The sequence below is a fragment of the Emys orbicularis genome, chromosome 19, assembly GCF_028017835.1.
Source record: "Emys orbicularis isolate rEmyOrb1 chromosome 19, rEmyOrb1.hap1, whole genome shotgun sequence".
NCBI classification, from domain to species: Eukaryota; Metazoa; Chordata; order Testudines; family Emydidae; genus Emys; species Emys orbicularis.
The window spans coordinates 2,753,519-2,775,966 of record NC_088701.1 but is presented as its reverse complement, the minus strand read 5'-3'; the positions used below and the strand labels follow the sequence as shown (position 1 = coordinate 2,775,966).

At 54.2% G+C, this 22,448-nt stretch overlaps 1 protein-coding gene across 1 annotated transcript in view; it reads right to left on the bottom strand.

Moving 5' to 3' along the window:
* Positions 1 to 22,448, bottom strand: part of CACNA1A (calcium voltage-gated channel subunit alpha1 A) — a 191,364-nt gene that overhangs the window by 112,560 nt on the left and 56,356 nt on the right. The window contains exons 3-4 of the mRNA XM_065419170.1: positions 15,201 to 15,306; positions 12,617 to 12,756 (exon numbers count right to left, since the gene is read on the bottom strand). Coding sequence (XP_065275242.1) covers positions 12,617 to 12,756; positions 15,201 to 15,306 — 246 coding nt within the window. The remainder of the gene's footprint in view (positions 1 to 12,616; positions 12,757 to 15,200; positions 15,307 to 22,448) is intronic.

Below are 22,448 nucleotides of genomic sequence, written 5' to 3'. Positions count from 1 at the left end.
CTCCATGTGTCTGTGTGTGTGCATGTGTGTGTCTGCACGCGTGTGAACTCCATGTGTCTGTGTGTGTCTGCACGCATGTGAACTCCATGTGTCTGTGTGTGTGCATGTGTGTGTCTGCACACATGTGAACTGCATGTGTCTGTGTGTGTGCATGTGTGTCTGCACACGTGTGAACTGCATGTGTCTGTGTGTGTGCATGTGTGTGTCTGCACACGTGTGAACTCCATGTGTCTGTGTGTGTGCATGTGTATGTCTGCACACGTGTGAACTCCATGTATCTGTGTGTGTATGTACGTACTCTGTGTGCCTGTGTGGGAATGCACATGTCAGTGTGCGCGGGCGTGAACTCTGTAGGCCCATGTGAGTGTGAGAGCTCCGTGTGCCTGTCCATGTGGACACCCCTGTGTGCGCAGCGCAGGCTGTTGGTGTGAGTGGCTGCACTTGCCCCATGCCCTTGTTGCAGGCAGGAAGGGGAGAAGCTGGGATTAGAACATGAGTTCTGCCCTGTGCCAGAGTCCTGCAGCCCTGGGGCTCTGTCTGGCAGGGCCTTTCCCTTCCTCAGGTTATTGCTCCTTTCCTCCCACATCCGCTCTGTCCTTTTCCTCCTTGTTCTGGCTCCCTTCCCCCTCTCTCATTTCACAATCCCTCTTTCTTGCTTCCCCCAGCAGAGCTCCAGCCACAGCGGAGAACAACGGAACAGACGCTGCTGCGGCCTCCCTCCCTCCCCCTTCCTTTCACACTCCTCCTTTCTCACTCACTCACTCACTCCCCTTGTTCTTTCTCTCTCTTCTGTTCTCCTTCACACACTGAGGCAAAGGGCACCTGGCATAGCCTATGCCCTCCCCGCACATGACAACCCCCCCATACTCCAGCAGAGCCCCCTGCCCTGGGGACCCCCTCAGCAGCTCCAGGCAGGCTGTTTCATATTGAATGATGTTGCTCTGGACGGAGACAAATGACCCAACCATGCATGGCAATGGGACAAGATCCACCCACCTGGCCGGGGATGCCAAATCCCCCTGGCAGCTGTCCCTGCTCCTCCCTGGCCCCACCTGCATGGACCGTGGTGTACCAGTTCTGAGAAATCAGCCCTGCAAGCCGCCTGGGGCAGCGAGATTGGGGAGTCCATCAGAGAGCCTCCCCCCAAAGCCATCCCATTAGCACAGCCTCCTGCCCCTCGTACTCGCCTGTCCTCCCACATACACCACGGCCCCCCACCCCCTGGGCCAATGCACGGTGCAGGCACTGAGTAGATCTCACTATATCAATTTCCTGCCATTGCTGAGTCTCGGGCACTGGCAGCATCTCGGTGCCTCCAGTTCTCTGCCTGTGGCACACAACAGCTTAGTCTCCTGAGAGCCGGGATCCTTTCGTCTAATCCCAGTTGCTGGGCTTGGTGTGTGGGCGCTGGGGGTGACCTGAGATAGACAGGAGGTCACGCTAGGGGAGCTGATGGTTCCTTCTGGCCTTGAATTCTCTCACTCCTGCAGCCGGAGCGGACTCTGACAATCATCCGTACAGTCATTTCCCAGCGCTTTGTCCGCCAGCCCCGTGTGCCAGGAGTTCGGGAGGGGGCGGGTCTCAGCCCAGATGCTATTGACCAGATGTCCATGTCACAAACCCCCCCAGCACCACTGGTGCAAACCAGCCCCCTTGCCAGCAGCTTTAGCAGAGACAGCGGACAGGCCACAGAGACGGAGCTTCCTCTACCATCCGAGGGGGGGGAGGGTCCCTCCATTGCAGGGCTGAGACAGAGACAGACAGAGGGGTGTGTATGGAGCTGGCTGGATAGATAGATCAATCCATCGATCCATCCATCAGCCTTGTTGTACATTTCCCAGAGGCACTGCCTTTGTGACCCTTCCTTTCACCTCAGGCTCAGTGCTGTCCTCCCCCGCCTGTGGACGATCTCTCCCCCTAGGCGTTAGCAGGTACCCGGAGCCACCTGCAGTGATGGGCACAGACAGGTCTGGGGCAGGTCCCTGCTCAGAGCAGAGGATCCTGGAGGGACCTTGCGGGAGAGGGCACAGCATGGGCGGGGCCAGGGCCTGGCCTATTATATCCGCCTTCCATCTGGGCAGACAGATATCCCCCCATTAACCCTTACCCTAACCCTAACCCTGTCAGTGTGCTCCAGCCGTGTCCTGGAGACACCCTGCTACGGGGGAGTTCTCAGCCTCTGTGAAGGCTACCCAAGCAGGGGAGAGGCACTGTGGTGGGGTCCCTGTGCCATCCCCCGCCCCATTCCCCCCAATCTGGACTCTACATCATCCTCAAACCCCACTTGGCCCACTCCTCCTCCCCACCTGGTACTTCCTGCACATCCCCAGGGCACACCTGCTCCACATTCATTGCTCCCTGTGCCCCCCAGTCCCGACTGCCCCCCTGGTCCTTGCCATCCAGAGCTCTGAGCAAGTGGCGATCAAAGTAAATGTGGGGTGGGGAGGGTCTGGTAAGCGCCGCTCGAGGACCCAGAACAGGGGAAGCAGCAGAAACGAATGGAAGTGACACGATCAGACGGGCAGCCGGAGACGCAAAGAGACAGAAAGTGAGAGCCACAGCCTGAGACAGGCAGAGGAACTAGGGCAGACACTGTGGGCAGGGCAGGAGTCCTACAACCTGCGGTGGCTACAGGATCTCGCAGAGCCTCAGGCGACGGCACGACCAGCCTGCCTGGACCCTATGCAGAATTGGGCACAGAGAGAGAGACGACAGGGCCTGATCCCCCTTTGCCATAAGGTCCCCAGCACCACCACCAAGTGCAGGGCGCAGATCAGGGTGGATCAGGGACAGGAGACGGTGACACTGGTGCCTGCCTCTGCCTTGGTTATTTCCTGGCTGCGGCAAGGCCCACACAGCTCTGAACCAGCCCCAACAGCGCCAGAACAGGGAGACACAGGGCCAGCTCCCATTGGTCCCAGGCTAGACTGCAGCAGCCCAGAGACAAATCTGGGCCTTAAGTGAATGAAGCCATTTACTGAAGCCAAGATATGAGACACTGCAACAGATTGAGAGAGAGAGAGAAGAGAGATGCATGAAAAAAAAAGAGTGTGTCTGGGAAAGGGGGAGCGAGCGATCACAATGAGAAAAGAGGGGTGCGAAACAGCAAGAGGGAAGACAGAAAGGGGAAATGTGGAGAGAGGGAGAAAGGTCACGGCGCCTTTCTGCAAGGTCCCTTTAAGAGGCACTACCCTGCCGAGTCGTTAGATGCAGCAGCCTTTTGATTCATCAGCAGAATCCAGAGCTGTGTTTCTGTTCAGCTTTGATCGGGCCGGGCTGACATTTTGAGCATCTAGACAGGGACTAATCAAAGGCTCTGGTGAGCAGAGGGGGCGAGGGCTCTGGGAGCTGGACAATGCAGGGTTAGGATGCCGGACGAACGCCTCCCGGCAAGCCCTCAGGAAGCAGCGGCCATGGGAACGGGCTGTGCCAGCAGATAAGGATTTAGGGTGAAACCCAACAGGGGCCCTTGGAAGGCTCGGTCTGGAAAAGAATCGAACTCAGAGTCCAAAAAGCCTCGGTGCTGAGGAGGAGGGATGGGCTTGTGGCTAAGGCACTGGGCTGGGACTCAGACAAGCAGGGGTTCGATTTCCCGGCTCTGCCACAGACAGTGAGCAAGTCACGCTATGCCTCAGTTTCCCCATCAGTTATGATGACTTTCCTATGGGAATGTTAATTCCTCAGTGTCAGCTAGCGGGGGACAGGGGTTAGCTGGATAGACTAGCCTGGGACCCAGCATTAGGGCTTAGAGCTTCCACAGGCACTAGCGGGTGATAGGCTCACAGCGGCTGCGGAAGCAGTACCACCAGCATCACACCCTGATGCTAGCCAGGCTGCACCTCACCGAAGCCAAGGGCTGTAGTCAGGAGCCAGGATCTGTCTGCGGGGGCCTGCACACATGGAAAGCGGTCACCCCGTCAAGGAAAGAGAGACACGTGCTGATGGGGATCCAGAGTCATTCTCACTACCTGGGACCCAAGAGGAGAGGTGGCTGCTCCACCCATTGGTGACTTTAGAGCACAGAACCAATCAAAGGAAACTCTCTTTCCAACGGCAGGTAGTCAGCCCCGGGAAACCCAAGAGAGAAGGGGAAGGGGAGACGATGAGGTGGACAGACAGATAGCGTGGGGTATATGGAAAGAGAGAAGTGGGTACACATGGCAACAGATAAACAGAGTAGATAGACAGATGTCCTCAGGTCAGATACCAAGAGTGAACTATTAAAGGACCATTCAACTCTGTGGCCATTGATAACTTTGGCTCTGCAGGGAAGATCAGGGTAATCAACTCTGATGGCACCCGGCCTGGGTTGATCACCACAGGGGTCAGGAAGGACTCCACCCTGCCCCACTGCGCTGGAAAAGAAGTGGTTGCTTTCCTCCGAAGCATGAGGTATTGGCCACTGCTGAGGGCAGGATAATGAACTCGATGGGGCAGGGTCTGGTCTGGGGCAGCAGAGAGCAGAAGGCCCCAGGAATGCCAGAGCCAGAGAGAGCGCGCACTGGGTCTCAGCTCTGGAGCAGGGAGTGTCTTGCAATGAGCAGGTCTGAGCACCGAGGCAGGAGAAACACAAGTTCGGGGAAAGTGAGTAGGCAGCTTTGCAATAAAATATTGTGACAGCATTAAACAGCACTTGCTCCCCATCCGCAGAGCCCTGGGAACGTAGGACAATGGAGCAAAGGCCGAGGTGGTAATTAACGTCTCACTGAGAGCGTTTCCCGGGAGGGGACTTCCCCGACTCCCAGAGGAACTGATGATACCAGGGATCAAAGACAGGCACAGCTCTGCCCCTCTGCCAAACACACACACACATGCTCCTTAGCCACACACACTCTCCTCACATATACACACATGCATGGACACACACTGCACACAGGCACACTCCTCACACACTCACGCTCCCCACACGTATGCATGCACACATACCACACATGCAGTCCCTCCATGCTCCCCCACTCCTTATACCCAGTACACACAAACCCTCCCTGCACAACCATTTCCAATACACTCCCTACACACATACCCTGGCCACGCACTATGTACAGTTCAGTCAATGAAAACACACACATGCCCTGAAGGAAGGGTTCTCTCTCTCTCACGCTCACACATACTGCCCACACTCATCAGTGTAGATTACACATGTTCAGAACACAAAGCCCCACACACACCAGGCTACATAAACACGCTTACATTGGGAGTTCTTTCCAGCAGGGACCATCTTTTTCTTCTGGGTTTGTACAGCGCCCAGAACGATGGAGTCCTGGCCCGTGAGTGGGGCTCCTAAGAGCTACTGTAACACACCTAATAAACAATGTACAGGGCCTAACACAACGCAGTCCTGGCCCACAACGGGGGCTCCTAGGCACTACCGTAATACACCAAATAAATAAGCATAGTGATATAGCAGTCATACACATATGCACATAGAGACGAGATAGGAATCCAGGAGCTGCCAGACTAGATCAGACCTAAGGTCCATCTAGCCCAGTCTCCTGTCCCCAACAGTGGCCTGTAGCAGATGCTTCAGAGGCAGATGTAAGAACCCCACAGTAGGCAGGCCTGGGACAACCTGCACCCCACCCAGGTCTCACTCTGGTCTCTAATAGACAGAGATCAGCTTCAGCCCTGAAGCAAGAGGTCTTCAGGCTCTTCTTCCATTTTTGTTAGCATTAACGGTTATGACCCTGGCTCCATATAAACATCCAATCCTTCTCTGAATCTTGCTAAATTATCAGTCTCAACGACATCATGTGGCAGTGAGTTCCACAGACTAGCTACACCTAGTTCCTTTAATCAGTGTTGAATTTGTTCCTTTGAATGTAATTGACTGTCCCCTTTTTCTTGTGTTCTGAGACAGGGATGACCAGTCACTATTGTACAGAGGTTTATCACGTCCCCTCTTATGAGCCTCGTTTCTAAGGCAACAATCCCACACTTTTCAATGACAGGTTTCAGAGTAGCAGCCGTGTTAGTCTGTATCCGCAAAAATAACAGGAGTACTTGTGGCACCTTAGAGACTAACAAATTTATTAGAGCATAAGCTTTATGCATATATGTTATGCATCCGAAGAAGTGGGTTGTAGCCCACGAAAGCTTATGCTCTAATAAATTTGTTAGTCTCTAAGGTGCCACAAGTACTCCTGACACTTTTCAATCTCTCTCCATATGGGAGTTTTTCCAGGCTTCCAATCAGTCTTCTCTGAACCCCTCTAATTCTGCACTGTCTTGCTGGAGATGGGGCTGACAAGGCCAGCACACAGACTCTAGATGACGCCATGCCATTGATTTATAGAAAGCTATTAGAATATTGTCCGGCTATGTCTACGCTGCACTTGGGGTGTGTGATGGCGGCCCATGGAGAGGTAGCCAAGCTAACTCCGGGAGTGGAGGAGTGGCACCGTCACAGCATGAGCTTCAGCATGGGCTAGCTGCACAAGGAATTACCCAGTATCCGGGGCATGCTCTACAACCCATGCTAAAGCAGAAGCCGCAGCTTCTCTGCTCTGGTATCCAAGCTAGCTAGTGTACACACCCTGTGAACGGAGTGTAGACGTCCCCTCCGCACCCTCCTCTCCCCTGTTCCTCATACATCCAAACATCTTGCTGATTGTCTGATCGCCGCTGCACATTGAGCAGAGGTCTCCCCTGAGCCGCCTCCAGCACTGCCCAGATCCTGCGCTGGAGCTGATACGAGTTCATTTAGGCCCACAAAGACAGATGCGCGCATATACATGTGCACACAGCTGCACATACATGCACATGCAGATGCACTCACTGGCACCCACACTGCCGAGAACTGCGCTTCTGCTGCCAAAACTGTGCATCTTCCTGGTCCTAAAAATGCCAACTGTGGCCTGAGCACCCCTGGCTGCCCACGTAACCGCTGGAATCAAGGCAGGCAAGGACCCCAGTGACAAAGCAGAAGATCAATAACTCCTTCCACTGCCAGAGCCTCCCTGCATCCTCCTGGCTCCCTCCTTCCCACGCCTCTCTGCTTTCTTTCATTCAGGCAAAGATGCCTCCCTCGGCATGCCGGGCACGTCTGGAAAGCACCTATAAGGTACTAGTACAGGGAGACTCCCTAATCAGGGCCCGAGCTGCCTGGCATACTAATGAGCTCAGCTCTGCCGAGGAGGCCCGGGGGAGAGAGGCAGAGATTTCGTGAGTGGCCCTGCTTTCCCTGCTCTGCCCCGCAACTGCAGGAGGGGAGGCCGGGGCAGGGGCAGAATGCTGATGGATCTGAGCTGGCTGAAAGCTCCCGCTAAGAGGGGGTGCAGCGTTCGCTGGTGAGATCAGGGCAGGAGGTGTAGGAGGGTGATACACAGCACACTCGCTCACACACGCATGGCAGAACATCACACGTGTGCACATACATTCACTATGCACTTCCACCGACTGGGCACACACAATGCATGTGCAAGCACACCATGGACATGCACACGTGTGTAGAGCAACACACTACCTTACACGTTTGTGAGTACATGTGCATGAATGCACCTCATGCACAAACATGTACCACATATGTATGTTTACACTGTACACTCCTTGGGGTGGGGAGCCATCACGGCCAGCATCGACTGGGCTGTATAAATAATACTATGTGTACATACACATACATCAAACTGCCTCACTAACATACATGTACATGTGTATATACACATGGACCATGCACATGTATACTCCCACATATAATGCACAGATACATCTGCACACACACACACACACACACACACACACACACACACACACACACACACACACACACACCAGCAAATCATGGCAGCTCCTGACATTTCACACCAGGCCTAGATAGGGGCTCCCGTGGTTCAGTCACAACACCTGAGATTACCTCTTGCTAACAGTCCCTAGAGTTGCTCCATTGGGGATGGATGGGGGGCAGGGAATGTGCAGTGGGGAACCCATGGCACTGGGAATTGTGCCCCCAGTTGGCCCACTGTAGCCTGACTCTGCTGGCCCCATGCACAGGCGGACTCCCCAGTCTGTGCCGTGGGCTCTGGGTCTCACGCTTTACTAGGACGAGTTGCTGCGCTCTGACACTCCTTAGTGGGTTTGAGCTTTTATAGCTGAAGCCACCCAAAGGAGCGTGAGACACCCCACCAGGGGTTTGGAGGATTGGCTCTTCCCCAGCAATTTGATCCCCAGACTCAAGGAAAGCTCGGATTTGGGAGCCATCCCATGTGCTCCCTTCTTCTGCCACCCCAAACCCTTCACAGCCCAGGGCTCCGACTCCCTGGGGCTGAGGACAGCATCTGCAGCCCCCAGGACCCCCAGTCAGAGCAGCTAGCTCTCTTCTACTGAGATTTCCACGGCCGGCCTGCCAGTCTCCCCTGCAGCTCCCCCCCCCCCCCGCCCCACCGCGCTGGTGAGGAAGAAGCCATTAGCATAGCCAAACTGCAGCAGCACTAATCGGAGCCTCTCTCGGGAGCTGGGCTGGGATCCCTCCCTGCAGCTCCGAGGAAGGGCTGGGAAACAGGAGGGCCGGAGCAGCCCCTCTCCCCACAGCCTCGTGTCCAAGGGGACCCCAGAAATCCCTCTTCCCATCCTGCAGGAGCTAGTGTGTTTAGGCAGCAACCACACCTAGAGCAGCCATCATTGCCCGGGTGACCAGGGAAGGAGAGGCAGAGGAGCGCAGCTTGTTACAATCCGTGAGTGCCCCACCCCGGGGGGATTCGGTTCCTCTCAAGCAGGGTCTGCGTGTGCCTGGCGGCTCTATTATTCTGCCCAGAGCTCAGCTCACTTTCCAAGCACCCCCTTCAAAGGAACACTAGGGGCACAGTGAATGCCCCCCGGAGAACCCCAGGGTGCTGCAGGGAGTGGGATGGGTGACTCAGTAGAGGGCGCTCTCCCCTTGGAGCCAGTGCTGACCTCAATGCCCCAGCAGGGCAGAAGGGGGCACTGTGCTGTTGGCCGTGCTGTCTTTCAGATGACACATAACGACCCTGCTCCCATGTGGTCATTAATGACGCCTGGACAGAGACACGACCCCGTGTCCGACCTCCTCAGTCCAGTCGCTGCCCCCGGTGTTTAGACGAGAAGCGATGGTGGAAACGGAAGCAGGGGCGGCAGCTAGGGACTCACTCCCTTTTCAATGCAGATGCTCTCAAACAGCCGCTGGTTTAATAAGTGATCAGCCGCTGAGCAAAGGCGCTCAGAGGAAAGCATGAGAGTGACAGCGGGGCGGGGGGAGGACGGAAGTGAGACAGACAAAGGACACTGTGCAGCCATTTGCACACAGGTGTGAAACGTGGCTGATCAGGCCAGCAGAGTTTGCCCTGCTCTTTGCATGGGTGTAAACGACTGCACAAGGGGCCGGGCACTGGTGCAACAGGCCAGGAAGAGTGGAAGAGGAGAGCAAGGAGAGGGGACGAGCGGGAGCCCAGGAGAGATAAGGAGGGGCAGACGGTACGTTCCTACTGAACTGCTTGGGACTCTGCAGCCTTGATCTTCTTGGTGGTGACACAGACTAATCTCCCATTAGGAGAGGTGTTGACTGCCCTTAGCTTCCCCTCTCCCCCAGCCCCAGCTGTCCGACACTGCCCAGCCAGAGGGCTTGGGTAGCCCTTCCGCTCAGTGCTGGAGCGGGTGACTGATCTCCCAGTCCCAGAAGCATTTGTCCCAGAGCTGGGTGACTCAGACGGAGCCAGTCGTTTATCTGACACGTCTCCCTGCCTGTCAGTGGGTGGTGAGTTTCTTCAGACCTGGCTGCCTTTTTCCCCAGGCCAATTTCCACACCCAGTCCTTGGCCTCGTTCAGCCCTCGCCCAGCAACACTGCTTAGGACAGAATGACGTGTCTAAGTGTAGTGCCCCCCGTCCCCAGTACCACAGTCATGCCACTGTCCTCTGCAACTCCTGAAACACCTCCGTGCCCAGCCCCGGGGCTGGGATTCAAAGCCTTCCGGTTATTTCCACACTGTGCTGTGGAAGGGGGCATCGGGGACTGTATGATCTGTAGCAGCCGCAGAACTGGAGGCTTCCTGTCCATGCTGAGAAGAAACATTGCTGACAACATCAGGTCAGCAGGGCCTATGCGGAACAGCCCCCACCCCATGCGTTGCCCCCAACCACTGCAACCATACAACATCTGGACCAGGTGTCGTGTGTGGACGCAAGGCATTGGAAGAGCAAAGCTTTTCAAGCAACATCTTGTTGCAATGCCTAGTGTAGACAGGGTCTGCAGGCCAGCGCCGGCTCCTAGGGACAACTTTTTCACCAAACAGATTTGGGGCCAGATCCCCAGCTGATGTAAACTGTCATCACACCACTGACTTCAATGGAGACATACTGGTGTACACTAGGTGAAGACCTGGCCCTCTGTGTCTTCTCTTACCCCTCGCTGCTTTGTGAGGGACAAAACCCCACAGCATGACCCAAACATCACAACCGGGATGTGTCCCCAGGGAGATACGCAGTATGGACAATTGCAGGGGATGGCGAAAGGATAACACGTCCACAGCACAGGCCTATGACCCCAGGCACAGCACAGAAACAAGCGACATCCCAGGCAGCTGCACAAATAAGGTCCATACCAATGATAACTCTTTAGCTTGAGACTTGGGTTGGCCCTATTGCTGGAGCAACTAAGCACTAGGTGTCCCAGGTAAGGGGGAGACCCGGGGTGATTCCAAATGCAATGGCTGGAGGCAGTGGGACCCTTGGGTGAATTCTGTGGCTAGGGAGAGGTCCAGGACACTGACTGTTTGCGGGTCCTGCCCTGCAGGGGACAGGGGTCTCTGTGACCCATTCATTCCATGGCTTTTTTGTTGAGGCTGCCAGTGTCAGTGCCAGCGGCACCTGCCCACTGGGATTTGGACGGAACCCCCTCAAAATCATGTCATGCAACCAAGCAGAGCGTAACAGCTTTCACCCCTCCCCACCAGGGCTGGATTTCAACCGGCAATCTCGAGGGAAGGCGCGACAGCCCATTCGAGATGCCCTGAGCCATCCAACTCCTAATAACTGATTTCCCTCCACAAACCCCTTTGTATCTCAGCAGCAGGCCCCATGCTAAGGGACCTCATGCTTCCTGTGCAAGTTAAGTCCCTTGCTTTGTGGCCTCAACTTATAGCTTAAAAATATATTGCCTGGACAACAGCCAGGGTATAAAGTAATAAAGGAAGTGACACCTGCTGCCTGGAAAGCAACTGCTGTGTCCCCCAAAGTAACGTGAACAGCCAAGGAACAGATCACGTGCAAAAAACATATGGTAACAACAAAAGGCCAGACACAGCAGGGCATTCAAAGTGTTAATGCAAACATTGCCCAAGTGACCATCACCAGAGACGCACTGGGCGCACAGTCAAAACTGTGCAAAGAACAACCCTACGCACACCAGTATTGGAGCGACACCGGCTGAAACGTGTAGAAGGAAACCACGCCACAAATATTAGAAAGATCACAACTGTCAAGTGTCTGCAAGTGCTTTATAAACATGGCCTCCCATGACACAAAGTAGGTAAGAGAAAAGGGAAGCACAGACAGAGAAGCAGCATGCCCCCAGTTCCTACAGCAAGTCAGTGGCAAGACAGGACCCAGGAGTCTTGACTCCCAACCCCCACCCTGATTTAACTACTAGATCTATCCTCCCACTGCTGGGAAAAAACCCAGGAGTCCTGATTCGAACAGAACCCAAGAGTCGTGGCTCCGCTGCTCTGACTAGTAGGCAATATTGTCGTATTCTGCTTCACCACGAAACTTTGTATATTCAAGAATGGAGAGAAGAAAAAATTCCCAGCAGGCCACCATCATGCAGAACTTGAGCGTGAAAATGACACAAGCCAACACAATGGAAACACAACGTTATTTCTCCAGGAGTTATCCAAACACAAGAGCTGCCCAGCAGATAAACCCAGAGAAATACTAGGCAAGTGAACCAGTGCGACAGGCTCAAAGATGAAGAACCAACTCCAACACGCATCAGCCTTCCATTCCACAGTCCCCGCGGAGGGGCAGTGACAGAGGGCCGGAAGCAGGAAGCCACGGGGAAGATAAACGGCAGAGGCCTGCTGAAAGGTGGTCCCAGCACTCATTAGGAGCAGGGATCTATGATGAATGAAAGCTCTTTAGCTCCAGCCACCCCAGCAGCAGTAACGTCTCAGCACTAGCAGAGAGAGGCCATTGTTCCACAGTCCTAGAACTTCCAAAGCAGGTTGCAAAGCAGCAGGGATACGAAGCACTGGGGACCTGCCTAGAGTGAAAATGCAGCCAGATTGCACAAAGCCCCAGGCTTTAATAATGCCACTGAGCCCATCTGTCCCACTCCCCAGCTTCTAAAACCCCATCCGCACATTAACCCTCACAACCGCTTTGGGAAAGCGAGACGCACAGATCTGCCCACGGCCGTATGGACAGAGGCAGAGATGAGAACAGAACACAGGAGTCCCAACCACCTGTCAGCAACTCTAATTACTAGACACCACTTCCCCCTAATCTGGGAATTGAACCCAGGTGTCCTGACTCCTGGACGAATGGCTTTAGCCACCAGACAACCACTAGGCCATGCTACCGCCTCCCGGTTCAAGAAAATACATCATTGTTTGTACCCTGGTCTGCAGGTGACCAGCACAGAGATGGAGAGGATAAAAAACAGCTACTCACCCTGTAAGAACCACCACGAAGTCCATCACATTCCACCCATTCCTCAGATAGGAGCCTTTGTGGAAAGCAAACCCTAAGGCGATGATTTTAATTCCAGCCTCAAAACAAAAGATTCCGATGAAATATGGTTCCGTGTCATCCTGGGAGAGAGAGGGAAATGCAGACAATGAAAACAGTAACAAGCCATGGGGCTTCTGCAGGGTCTCAAAGCACTTGAGGGCCACTCATGAAACCTCACAAGCCACTGTGAGATGTGGGGAAACTGAAGCACAGAGAGGGGAAGGGACTTGCCTCAGGCCACACCATGGTGAAGTGGCAGGGAGGAAACAGAGGAGTCCTGGTTCTCAGAACCCTGCTCTAACCACTAGATCACATTCTCTTCCCAGAGCGGGAATAGAGCCCAGAAGTCCCTGGTTCTCTGTGTGCTGACTACTGGACTACACTCTCTTCCCGTAGAGAAGAGGTTCTGACTGAGGGGGTGGTGTGAATGTCAGAATGGATATGACAATAATTCCAAGAAAACAGTTTTGTTCCAGCTCTACGTGGTCTGGGGTACAAAGAGAGAGAGAGAGAGAGAGAGAGGTGAATGGAGATACACAGACAGATTACCAAAAATCCACCCCCAAGATTCCTAGAAGCCCCAAATCCCGTGGAATGGAAACGGCTGTCACTTCCCAGGCATTCCAGGCTGGCTCTGATTTTCATGGCCTGAGTAGGGAGGAATCTAGGACAAGCTGCTTCAGAGATAACACAGCCAGGGTCCGGTGGGAGAAGGGAACTGAAGCAGTTGTGAGGGAGACATATGGCATTGTCCCAGCTCCCAGCACAAGGGCAGAAAGCAGGACATAAAGAGGACAGCTAGAAAGGGGGCTGTAAAGGCAGCCCCCTCTGGTGCAGCGGTCTAAGGGCGCAGCTGCACAGGGAAGCTATCCCAGAATAACATAGGGTGTGAATTTAAAATGCAATAGCTATACAGGAATAACCACATGTGTGGACAAATACACTCCAGACTAAAAGTGTCCAGATGGGGAGTTATTCTGGTCAGTTTCCCAATAGACATAAGACCTAAGTGTGACACTGCACCCCATATTCTTCACAGGGATATTGTTATATGATTATGAAGTATTGTATGCAAGATACATCATGTGAGGTGTCATTGGAAAATGTATGGTTTGCTGAACATGACTATCTTATGTGTCTGCATGTATCATTTTTGTATCTGCAGTTATGACTATTGACTATGTATCTGTATTTCAAATGTCGTTACACCTGGGGAACGCCCACTGGAGAAGATGCTGTCAGTCTAGATAGTGAGTGGGAAAGGGCCTATTCAGGGCAATGGGCCATTAGGAAAAAACAACAGGCCTTAGGACAGTGGTTCTCAAACTTTTGTCCTGGTGACCCCTTTCACGCAGCAAGCCTCTAAGTGTGACCCCCGTTACAAATTGAAAACACTTTTTAATATATTTAACACCATTATAAATGCTGGAAGCAAAGTGGGGCTTAGGGTGGGGGCTGACATCTCGCGACCCCCATGTAATAACCTCGCGACCCCCCGTTTGAGAACCCCGCCCTCAGGAGAAGCTGATCTCCCACCTGGTGATGAGCCTTCCAGAGAACACTCCACACAGCCTGGGAGTAATGGTTGCTATGACTCTACAAGGACATGTGACCAGGCCACATGGTACTGGACTCCATCTTGGGATGTCAGTGTTTTTCCATAAACTGGGCTGGGACCCAAGCTTTGAAACCAAGGGTTCCTGCCATATGCAAAAGCTATGTAAGGCAGGGAGTGACATCATCGGGTGTTCTTCACTCCCCGCACAGGAAAACTCCTGGAAACACCCAAGGAACAAGGGCTGAACGGGGGGAAGTGCTGGACCCAGGCTAAAGGGATTTCTAGCCTGTGAATGAAACACCTGGGGATTCCAACCTGTAAAGCAAGTGCAGCTCGCCCCGTAAGAATCTGCAGCCTGCTTGTATCATTTCTTAGGGTGAGAATCTGCTAATTCATATCCAATCTATCTAGTATAGTAAGCTTAATTTGCGTTCTTTTGTTTATTTGCTAGGTAATCCCTTATAATCACTTAACATCTATCTTTTGTGGTTAATAAACTTGTTTTTGCTCTATCTAAACTAGTGAATTGGAGTGAAGTGTATGGGAATCATAACTCAAGGGCAAAGGCTGTTGCATATTCCACTCCACATTGAGGGAGGGGGTGAATTTTATGAGCTTACGCTGTACAGTTCCCTGTGCAGCACAAGATGGTATAATTTTGGGTTTATACTCCAGAGTGGGTGCGCGCCTGGGGAGCTGGGAGTTGCCTTAGCTGTAGCTTTCCTATGCAGGGGCTGGTCAGAGAGCCTGCATGTCACTGCAGCTGGGTGTGTCCCCACCTGTATGTATGCTGGTGAAAGTGCAGGCTGGAGGGCTTTGCAGCTTGTCCCAGCAGTGCAGTGTAAAAGGGAGCCCAGGCTGGTGGGCCAGGGGGCTCGGTGGTACTCCAGTTCCAGGTAGCACCCATCACACTAAGTATTGGAGAACTTAGGTAAATCCAGATAAGAAAGAGACGCCCACACTCACCAGTCGTTCTGACATCGGGGTCTTGTCTTCATCAGGCAGGTGCTGCTCCAGAGCAAGAACAATGCAGTTCGCTATGATAGTAGCTAAAATCATGTATTCAAAAGGAGTGCAGCGGAGTCAAGGAAAGCTCAGCTCTTGGGTTGGCCCCCTGTGAGTGCTGGGAGCAAGGAGGCCCCTATGCCTTGACAACTGGAGTCCCCCTCTCTCAAGGGCGCTGCTGTCTGTGCAGGATCGTGTCTGTCCAAGGGTGTCTGCAGTCAGAAATACCCAGGTCTCCCCAATTCCCGGAATCAGCTGCAGGGGCAGATGGAGTCCCCAGGGCCCCGATCCACCCAGCCTTCAGATCTCAACCTAACCGACCTCGCTGTTCCATTCAGCCCCAGGAACTCTCCCACACGGACAGCTCGCTGGTGTGTTGAGCCCTGTCAGACCCCTCCACAGGGTCCTAATCCCAAGGATCCGCCTGCTTAACCCTGATGGATGATCCCCCACTCTGTGCGGCGGGGGGAGAACTCCCCCACTCCCCGCTGACAGCCCGGGAGGGGGAGGCAAGCCCAGCTCTGCTGTTGGTCAGTTTAACTTTGTGCATGTGAGAGCAAAGCACCAGAGTTAAGAGCATCTGATCCTGTTAATAAGCCATTATGCAGTTCAACTGTGTTTGGTGCAACCAAGTTTTGTTGTATTCAGCTAACACCACCAGAGTCCTATTCTTGAGGCACAACCACACCTTCCCTATTGCACAGCCATGCCTACAACCAGTGCAGTCTGGGACAATCCAGGCAGCTATCCCATAATGCCTCAGCTGCCAAACCAGACAGGGGTGTGTACTTTTCAGACATGATGGGTAAGGCTACGAGTCTGTCACAGAGGTCACGGATTCGGTGACTTTCCGGGACCTCCAGGAGTTCTGCAGCTGCTGGGGCGGACCCCAGGACCAGCCGCTCGGGCAGCAGCTGGGGCAGTCCAGGAGCCAGACACACTGGCCACTTCTGGAGCAGCCTTGGCAGCTGGCTCCGGGACCGCCAGAGCAGCGGTCCCCGGGGCCTCTGTGCAGCGGGCGGCTGGGGGCAGTCAGCCCCCACTGCCAGTGCTGGGGCTAGCTGTCAGTCCCTGGGGTCCCCCAGAGCAGCGGTCCCCGGGGCCTCTGTGCAGCGGACGGCTGGGGGCAGTCAGCCCCCACTGACAGTGCTGGGGCTAGCTGTCAGTCCCTGGGGTCCCCCAGAGCAGCGGTGCCCCGGGGTCTCTGTGCAGCGGACGGCTGGGGGCAGTCAGCCCCCACTGCCAGTGCTGGGGCTAGCTGTCAGTCCCTGGGGTCCCCCACAGCAGCGGTGCCCCGGGGTCTCAGGAGCTGCTAAGTTTTAGTCAGGGATATTTATCGTAAAAGTCATGGACAGGTCATGGGCTATGAATTTTTGTTGATTGCCCGTGACCTGTCCATGACTTTTACTAAAAATACCCGTGACTAACTCTTAGCTTTAATGATGAGCAATAAGCCAAATTCTACTTTCAGTTACACCAATATAGATCTGGAGTAGCCCCACTCAGGGCCGGCTTTAGGCCGATTCCCCCAAATCGGGCCCCGCGCCTAAGAGGTCCCCGCGCCCGCACAGATGAGGGCCCCGCGCTCTAAAGAAGAGCAGCTAACTTAGGCACCTTTTTAAATTTTACTCACCCGGCAGCGCTCCGGGTCTTTGGCGGCATTTCAGCGGCAGGCCCTTCACTCGCTCCGGGTCTTCGGAGGCATTTCGGCGGCGGGTCCTTCACTCGCTCCGGGTCTTCGGCGGCATTTCAGCGGAGGGCCCTTCACTCGCTCCGGGTCTTCGGCGGCATTTTGGCGGCAGGCCCTTCACTCACTCCAGGTCTTCGGAGGCATTTTGGCGGCGGGCCCTTCACTCGCTCCGTGGCTTCGGCGGCATTTCGGCGGCGGGCCCTTCACTCGCTCCGGGTCTTCGGCGGCAGCCCTTCAGTGCCGCCGAAGACTCGGAGCGAGTGAAGGACCCGGAGCGCCGTTGGGTCAGTCATCCCTGCCAGGGCCCCATCTAAACTATTCGAATCGGGCCCCGCACTTCCTAAAGCCGGCCCTGGCCCCACTGACGGTGACGTTATTCTGGATTTACACGGGCAGAGCTGTGGTCAGAGTCTGGCAGTGAGTAGATCGGGTTGCTGTTCGCTAGAAGAAGCATGAGCTCGCCGTTGAAGCCCAGGACTGGGTGTCAGGGGAGGTGGGGTCTGTACCTGACTCTGGGAGGGGAATCTAGGGGTCAGAGCAGGGAACTGAACTCCATTCCTGGCGCTGCCACTGACTCCCGGTGTGACCATGAGCAAATCACTTCCCCTCTTCATATGTTTTTGCTCTGTCTGCAAGAGGGTGAGGGTGGGGTTCAGAGCCTTATCTAGGGACGCTTCTGAGCATGCTTGGGATGCAGTAGGCATGTGCTTCTAGGCCCCTGTCTCAGGCAGCCAATAGGCCCCCTTTCAAGCCCCATCCAATGCTGCAGCTCCACATAAAAGGGGTTAAACTGATCTCAGCAATTGAGCTAAACACCAGGAAGAAAGTGGAGCAGCAGAGCTGTTGGAATATGCTGAGCAGCTGGGGCTGGCCCAGTTTGCGGTGGGGGGGGCCTGGAAGCTTGGACTTCCGTGGGCTCCTTCTCCCAGCACTAGTGCTGTCAGCTGCTGAGAATCGGAGCCCTTCCTGTTCATCGATTGGTTTGTGGGGGAAAGAGGCCTGAATCAGTGGCCTGTGGGAGCAGATCCGATACCGGAGAAGTTGGAGGAGAGAGGACTAGGAACATGCAGGGCAAGAGAGACAGAGGGAGGGAGAAGGAAGGTGAAAGACAGAGCCATCCAGTTCTGCGGATCAGTTAAATCTTTTGCATTAAACAAATACCCTGAGCTCTGTTCCCCCCACCCCCATGCCACGCTCCTTCCCAGAATGGGTTAGTCACTCCATTGTGCCACCAGATTTCTTCTCCTCTTCAGTCTCCCCACCCCACTCCCCTCAACGTCTATGATGCAGAGGGACGCCCTTCCATCCAGGGAGGGGTTCAGAGGAGCTCGTGGGCAAAGGGAGATGGATTGCTTGGTTTGCACTGGCCAATGGAGAGGGATAAGTAAGATCAGGCCTGTGTCTTGGGGGAAGTGAGTGCGCTTCTGAGGGTGGGTGATCGGTATGTGGGAAGAATGCTAATAACAGCCAACGTTAATCCCACAATGGTCTAGTAATGCACCTTACTCAGCTAGGAATTAACTAAACCCTGCCGGAGGTGGGTTGGTGTTATTATCACCATTGTACAGATGAGGGAACTGAGGCACGGAGAGGGATGTGATCTGCCTAAGTGGCAGAACCAGGAAGAGAACCCCAGACTCCTGAGTCCCAGTCTCCTCTGCTCTAACCATGAGAACCAACTCCCTTCCAGATCCAGCGGTAGAACCCAGGAGTCTACCCGCTAGATCCCACTCCCCAAAAATGAATCCTTCCTGTGCCATTAGACGTCACTTAGGGCACAAACTATCCCAGGTCACGCTTTGCAAGTCCTCTCTGTTGTTAAGTCTCATAAGTTTTCCCTCTCTAAGTAGCATTTCCTGGAGAGATTCTTTTGGTCAGCCCCCATGTGCTCCTCCTTTCCTAACACTGGGAATAGAACCCTCCCTATTCTAATCACGCGACAACACCAATCCACGTGACTGTGCCACAGGCCGCACGTATCGGCTCTGATTGCTCCTGGGGTTACTTCTAGTCACCCTTACAAAATGTTTTTAAAAGTCTGCATTAGACAGACATCAAACACATACATTTTAAAAAACATATTCAGTTGCACCCCATGGGTGAGGGGAACAGGTCTTCTCACTCACTCACACACACAAAGTTCCTTTTCTATTTTTACTATTTTTGAACAAAATCAAAGCAGCTTATCCTTTAAAAGAAATGAAACTGCTGTCTGAAGCCGCTGAATTGTATTTGACACATTAACTAGAAGACAGGAGGAGTAGAACAGCTGACAAGCACAGCAAGCGGCTTGTTAAGACAGCAGCAAGGTCTAGGGTTTTCAGCCAGGAGGTTGCTAATAGGTTCAGAGGGGTCATGACCATCCTCCCTTTCCTTTTGGCTTGGAGAGAGGCTGGGGGGAGAGTCCTGAAATCTTTTTCTCTTGAAACACAGGGCCATTGTATATAAAAAGTCGAGAACCACTTGACTAGTGGTTAGAGCAGGGATCTGGAAGCAAAGACTCCTGGGCTGCATTCCCAGCTGGGAGCGAAGTGGGCTCTCGTGGTTAGAGCAGGGAACTTGGAACCAGGACTCCTTGCTGTTATCCTGACTTGGGAAAATCACTTCCTTCTGGTGTGACAATATCGAGCTGAGATGTTACACACAAACCAAACTGTAACAGCAAACACAGAGCAAGCAGCCAACGTTCCCACAGGCAGAGCGGCCTGAGAAACTGCAGTGTAACAGCATTCACGAGGGCAGCTCCTCTGCGCAGGAGCCTGTTTCAGCACCAGGGCTAGCTCCTCACTGAGCTGCTCGGCTCGGCTTGGCCCTGTGACCCTGCTAGGGGTCTGGATGTGTTTTCAGGCCAGCCTCCCACCTGGCCGGGTCCTAGAGCCTGGGCTTCTGCCCGAGCCGGTACGTCTGCACCACAATTAAACAGCCCCTGAGCCCAAGTCAGCTGAAATGGGCCAGCCGCGGGTGGCTAATTGCAGTGTAGACATACCCTGAAGGTCTTAATTCTGAAATTTACAACATCAGGAGAAAAACAGAGCTTCATCCCCGGCTTCGCCTCCCAGGCCAGAGAGCCCCTGCCTGCCACAGCCTGGTTCCAGAGTGGCCAGCCCTACTGCTGAGGGCTGCAGACTGCCCCACAGCTTGGCTAACTGCACAGTGTCTCATGGGGTCCTTGCTCCCCCAGTGCCCATTGCTACCACCCCAAGCACTGGGAGTGAGCTCCCTGCTCTCCAACCTCCCTGAACCCCAGCCCTCCAGCCCCATGCACTGCGTCAGCCTAGCACACAGCCCTTCTAAAGCTCCACAGGCCCCAGGTCATTTCAGCACCAAGGTTGTAGTCCACACCCTATGGTCTTACTCCATCCACCTGACCTTGAGTCTCTCTACCCTCCTCTTCAGGTACCCGCCCTTTGCTGGATCCTTCCAGCCAAACTCCCCACTGCTGGTGCAGGGACCTTCTTCTCCGCAGCTCCAGCCATTTGGAACAGCATCTCTCTCCTCCTTTCCCGTCACTCTCCACTCACCTAGCACCGGCCTCCTCCCTGTCCTGCCAACCCATCTCTAGAGCCCTGCAAATCTGCTGCTAGCCTCTTCATATCAGCGGAGCATGTTTGCAGATCACGGATCAGATGGGGATACAAATTTTGTATCTCCGCAGGTCTCTCCTGCACCATGAGCACTAGAGCCAACAGCTCCCCCCCACCCCCAACATATCATTCTACCTCCACCTCATTGAAAATCACTGCTGGAAACTCCCACCCCTCCCCCACTTGTGACTCTGAATTCCTCTCTTCCCCAGCTGTTCTTCGGCTCCACCGTCATGATAATTAACTCTGTGAGGCCTTTTGGGGTTCCATGGATGACTGCTTTGGGCGCCCCCTCCCCACCTTGTTCCCCCATCCTCTTGGCACGCAGCAGAGAGCGTTGTCTCAGCGAAGGTTCGTCTGTAAGTTTTATCATTAAAAAATAAACTCAAATATTTTATGTCTCCACCAAGAAGCTTTTACTTTTGCAAACGGTATTGATTTAATCCTAGAGGCAACTGGCAGCTGTCCCAGGAGTTTAATCAATAGGACAGCACCACCCTATAGAGTCTAGCTTCAAACAACCCCAGCCACAGTTCTTACCCAGGTCTTCAGTGACCAGCACTGCTGATCGTTTCGCGCTGCTCCCCAGTGTGAAGCCAGGTCTGTGGGGATGAGAGGGGTCGCCGAATTGATAAAAGTGCCCCTGTGGCCTGATCAGGGCTACAGTGACCCCTTGGAGCTCTCTGCAATTACAGATATTTGTCACTCTTCCAAGGTTTTGATCGGATTCTGACAGGGCCAAGGAGATGGGATGACAGGGAACCAGTAACTTAACCCAGAGATCCCAGGTCTCAGAAATCCCCAACCTTCCTGCGAAGTTCCCCTGGGAACCAGAGATCTCAGGGGTGAAATTAACATCAGTTCGGGCAAGGCTGAAGCTGTGATGTCTTCCTCCTCTGCTGAGCTGTCCTGAACCAGGAAGTCTCTCAGGAGAGTGCAGGAGGGAGAGGGGGCAGAGAAGCAGGAGGGAGAGGGGGCATTGGGTCTGTCTTTCTGCATTTGAGAACGTTACCCTGCCCCAGAGATACTGGGTCAACCTCATCCCTGGTGTTGAGTTAAGCACTGGCAACAGGGTTGGGCCCAAAAGGAGCGTGGTTCTCCAAAATGAGATGAGACGAGAAGACAAGTTAATGGCTAGCTACATTTACTCCCAACCCTCCTAGGATTCTGTTGCCCCTCCCACTCTCCTCCTCACCCACCCCAGTCAGTGGTTGTGGCTGAACGCCTGCCTGGTGCTGAAATGTGCAGCGCTAGCACCATGTCCTCTCCTCTCTGCACAGATCCTGCTGAAATGTAAGTTTCAACCCCCACGGCAATCATTTGGCAAGAACTCAAGTTCCTGCACAAGCACTGGCTGGTACTCAGGGTCCTGGAGAGGAGCTGGAACTGGCCGCTGGTGCCAAATGTGTAGCAGCTCCGTGACCTGCACTACAGGCCTCCGGAAGTGGGACCGAGACTGCCCCGTGACTACCTCCTTCCTCGTGCTCCCTGGGGAGGCTTTGGCGCTCAAAGCCACAGCCACCTCCAAAGCACAGCGAGGCCGATCAGCTGCTCTGTGCTGTTTAGGATTCAAACATACCCCACAGCTGATCTGCAGATCTCAGAGTGAGTTACTAACATCAGCATCGCTACCCCCCGCCATGTGGGTCAGCGTCATTATCCCCATTCTACAGAGAAGGAAAGAAATTCACCCCCACGTTCACACAAAGCATAACTAAGAACAAAGCCCCAGCTCCCAGTTCCACACCTCTAATCACTAGACCATCCGAGTGCCAGAAGTCCTCCCTCCCAATCCCCCTGCTCTCACCACCAGCACACACTCCCCTCCCAGAGCCAGGAATTGAGCCCAGGGGTCCTCCCTCCCAATCCCCCTGCTCTCACCACCAGCGCACACTCCCCTCCCAGAGCCAGGAATTGAGCCCAGGGGTCCTCCCT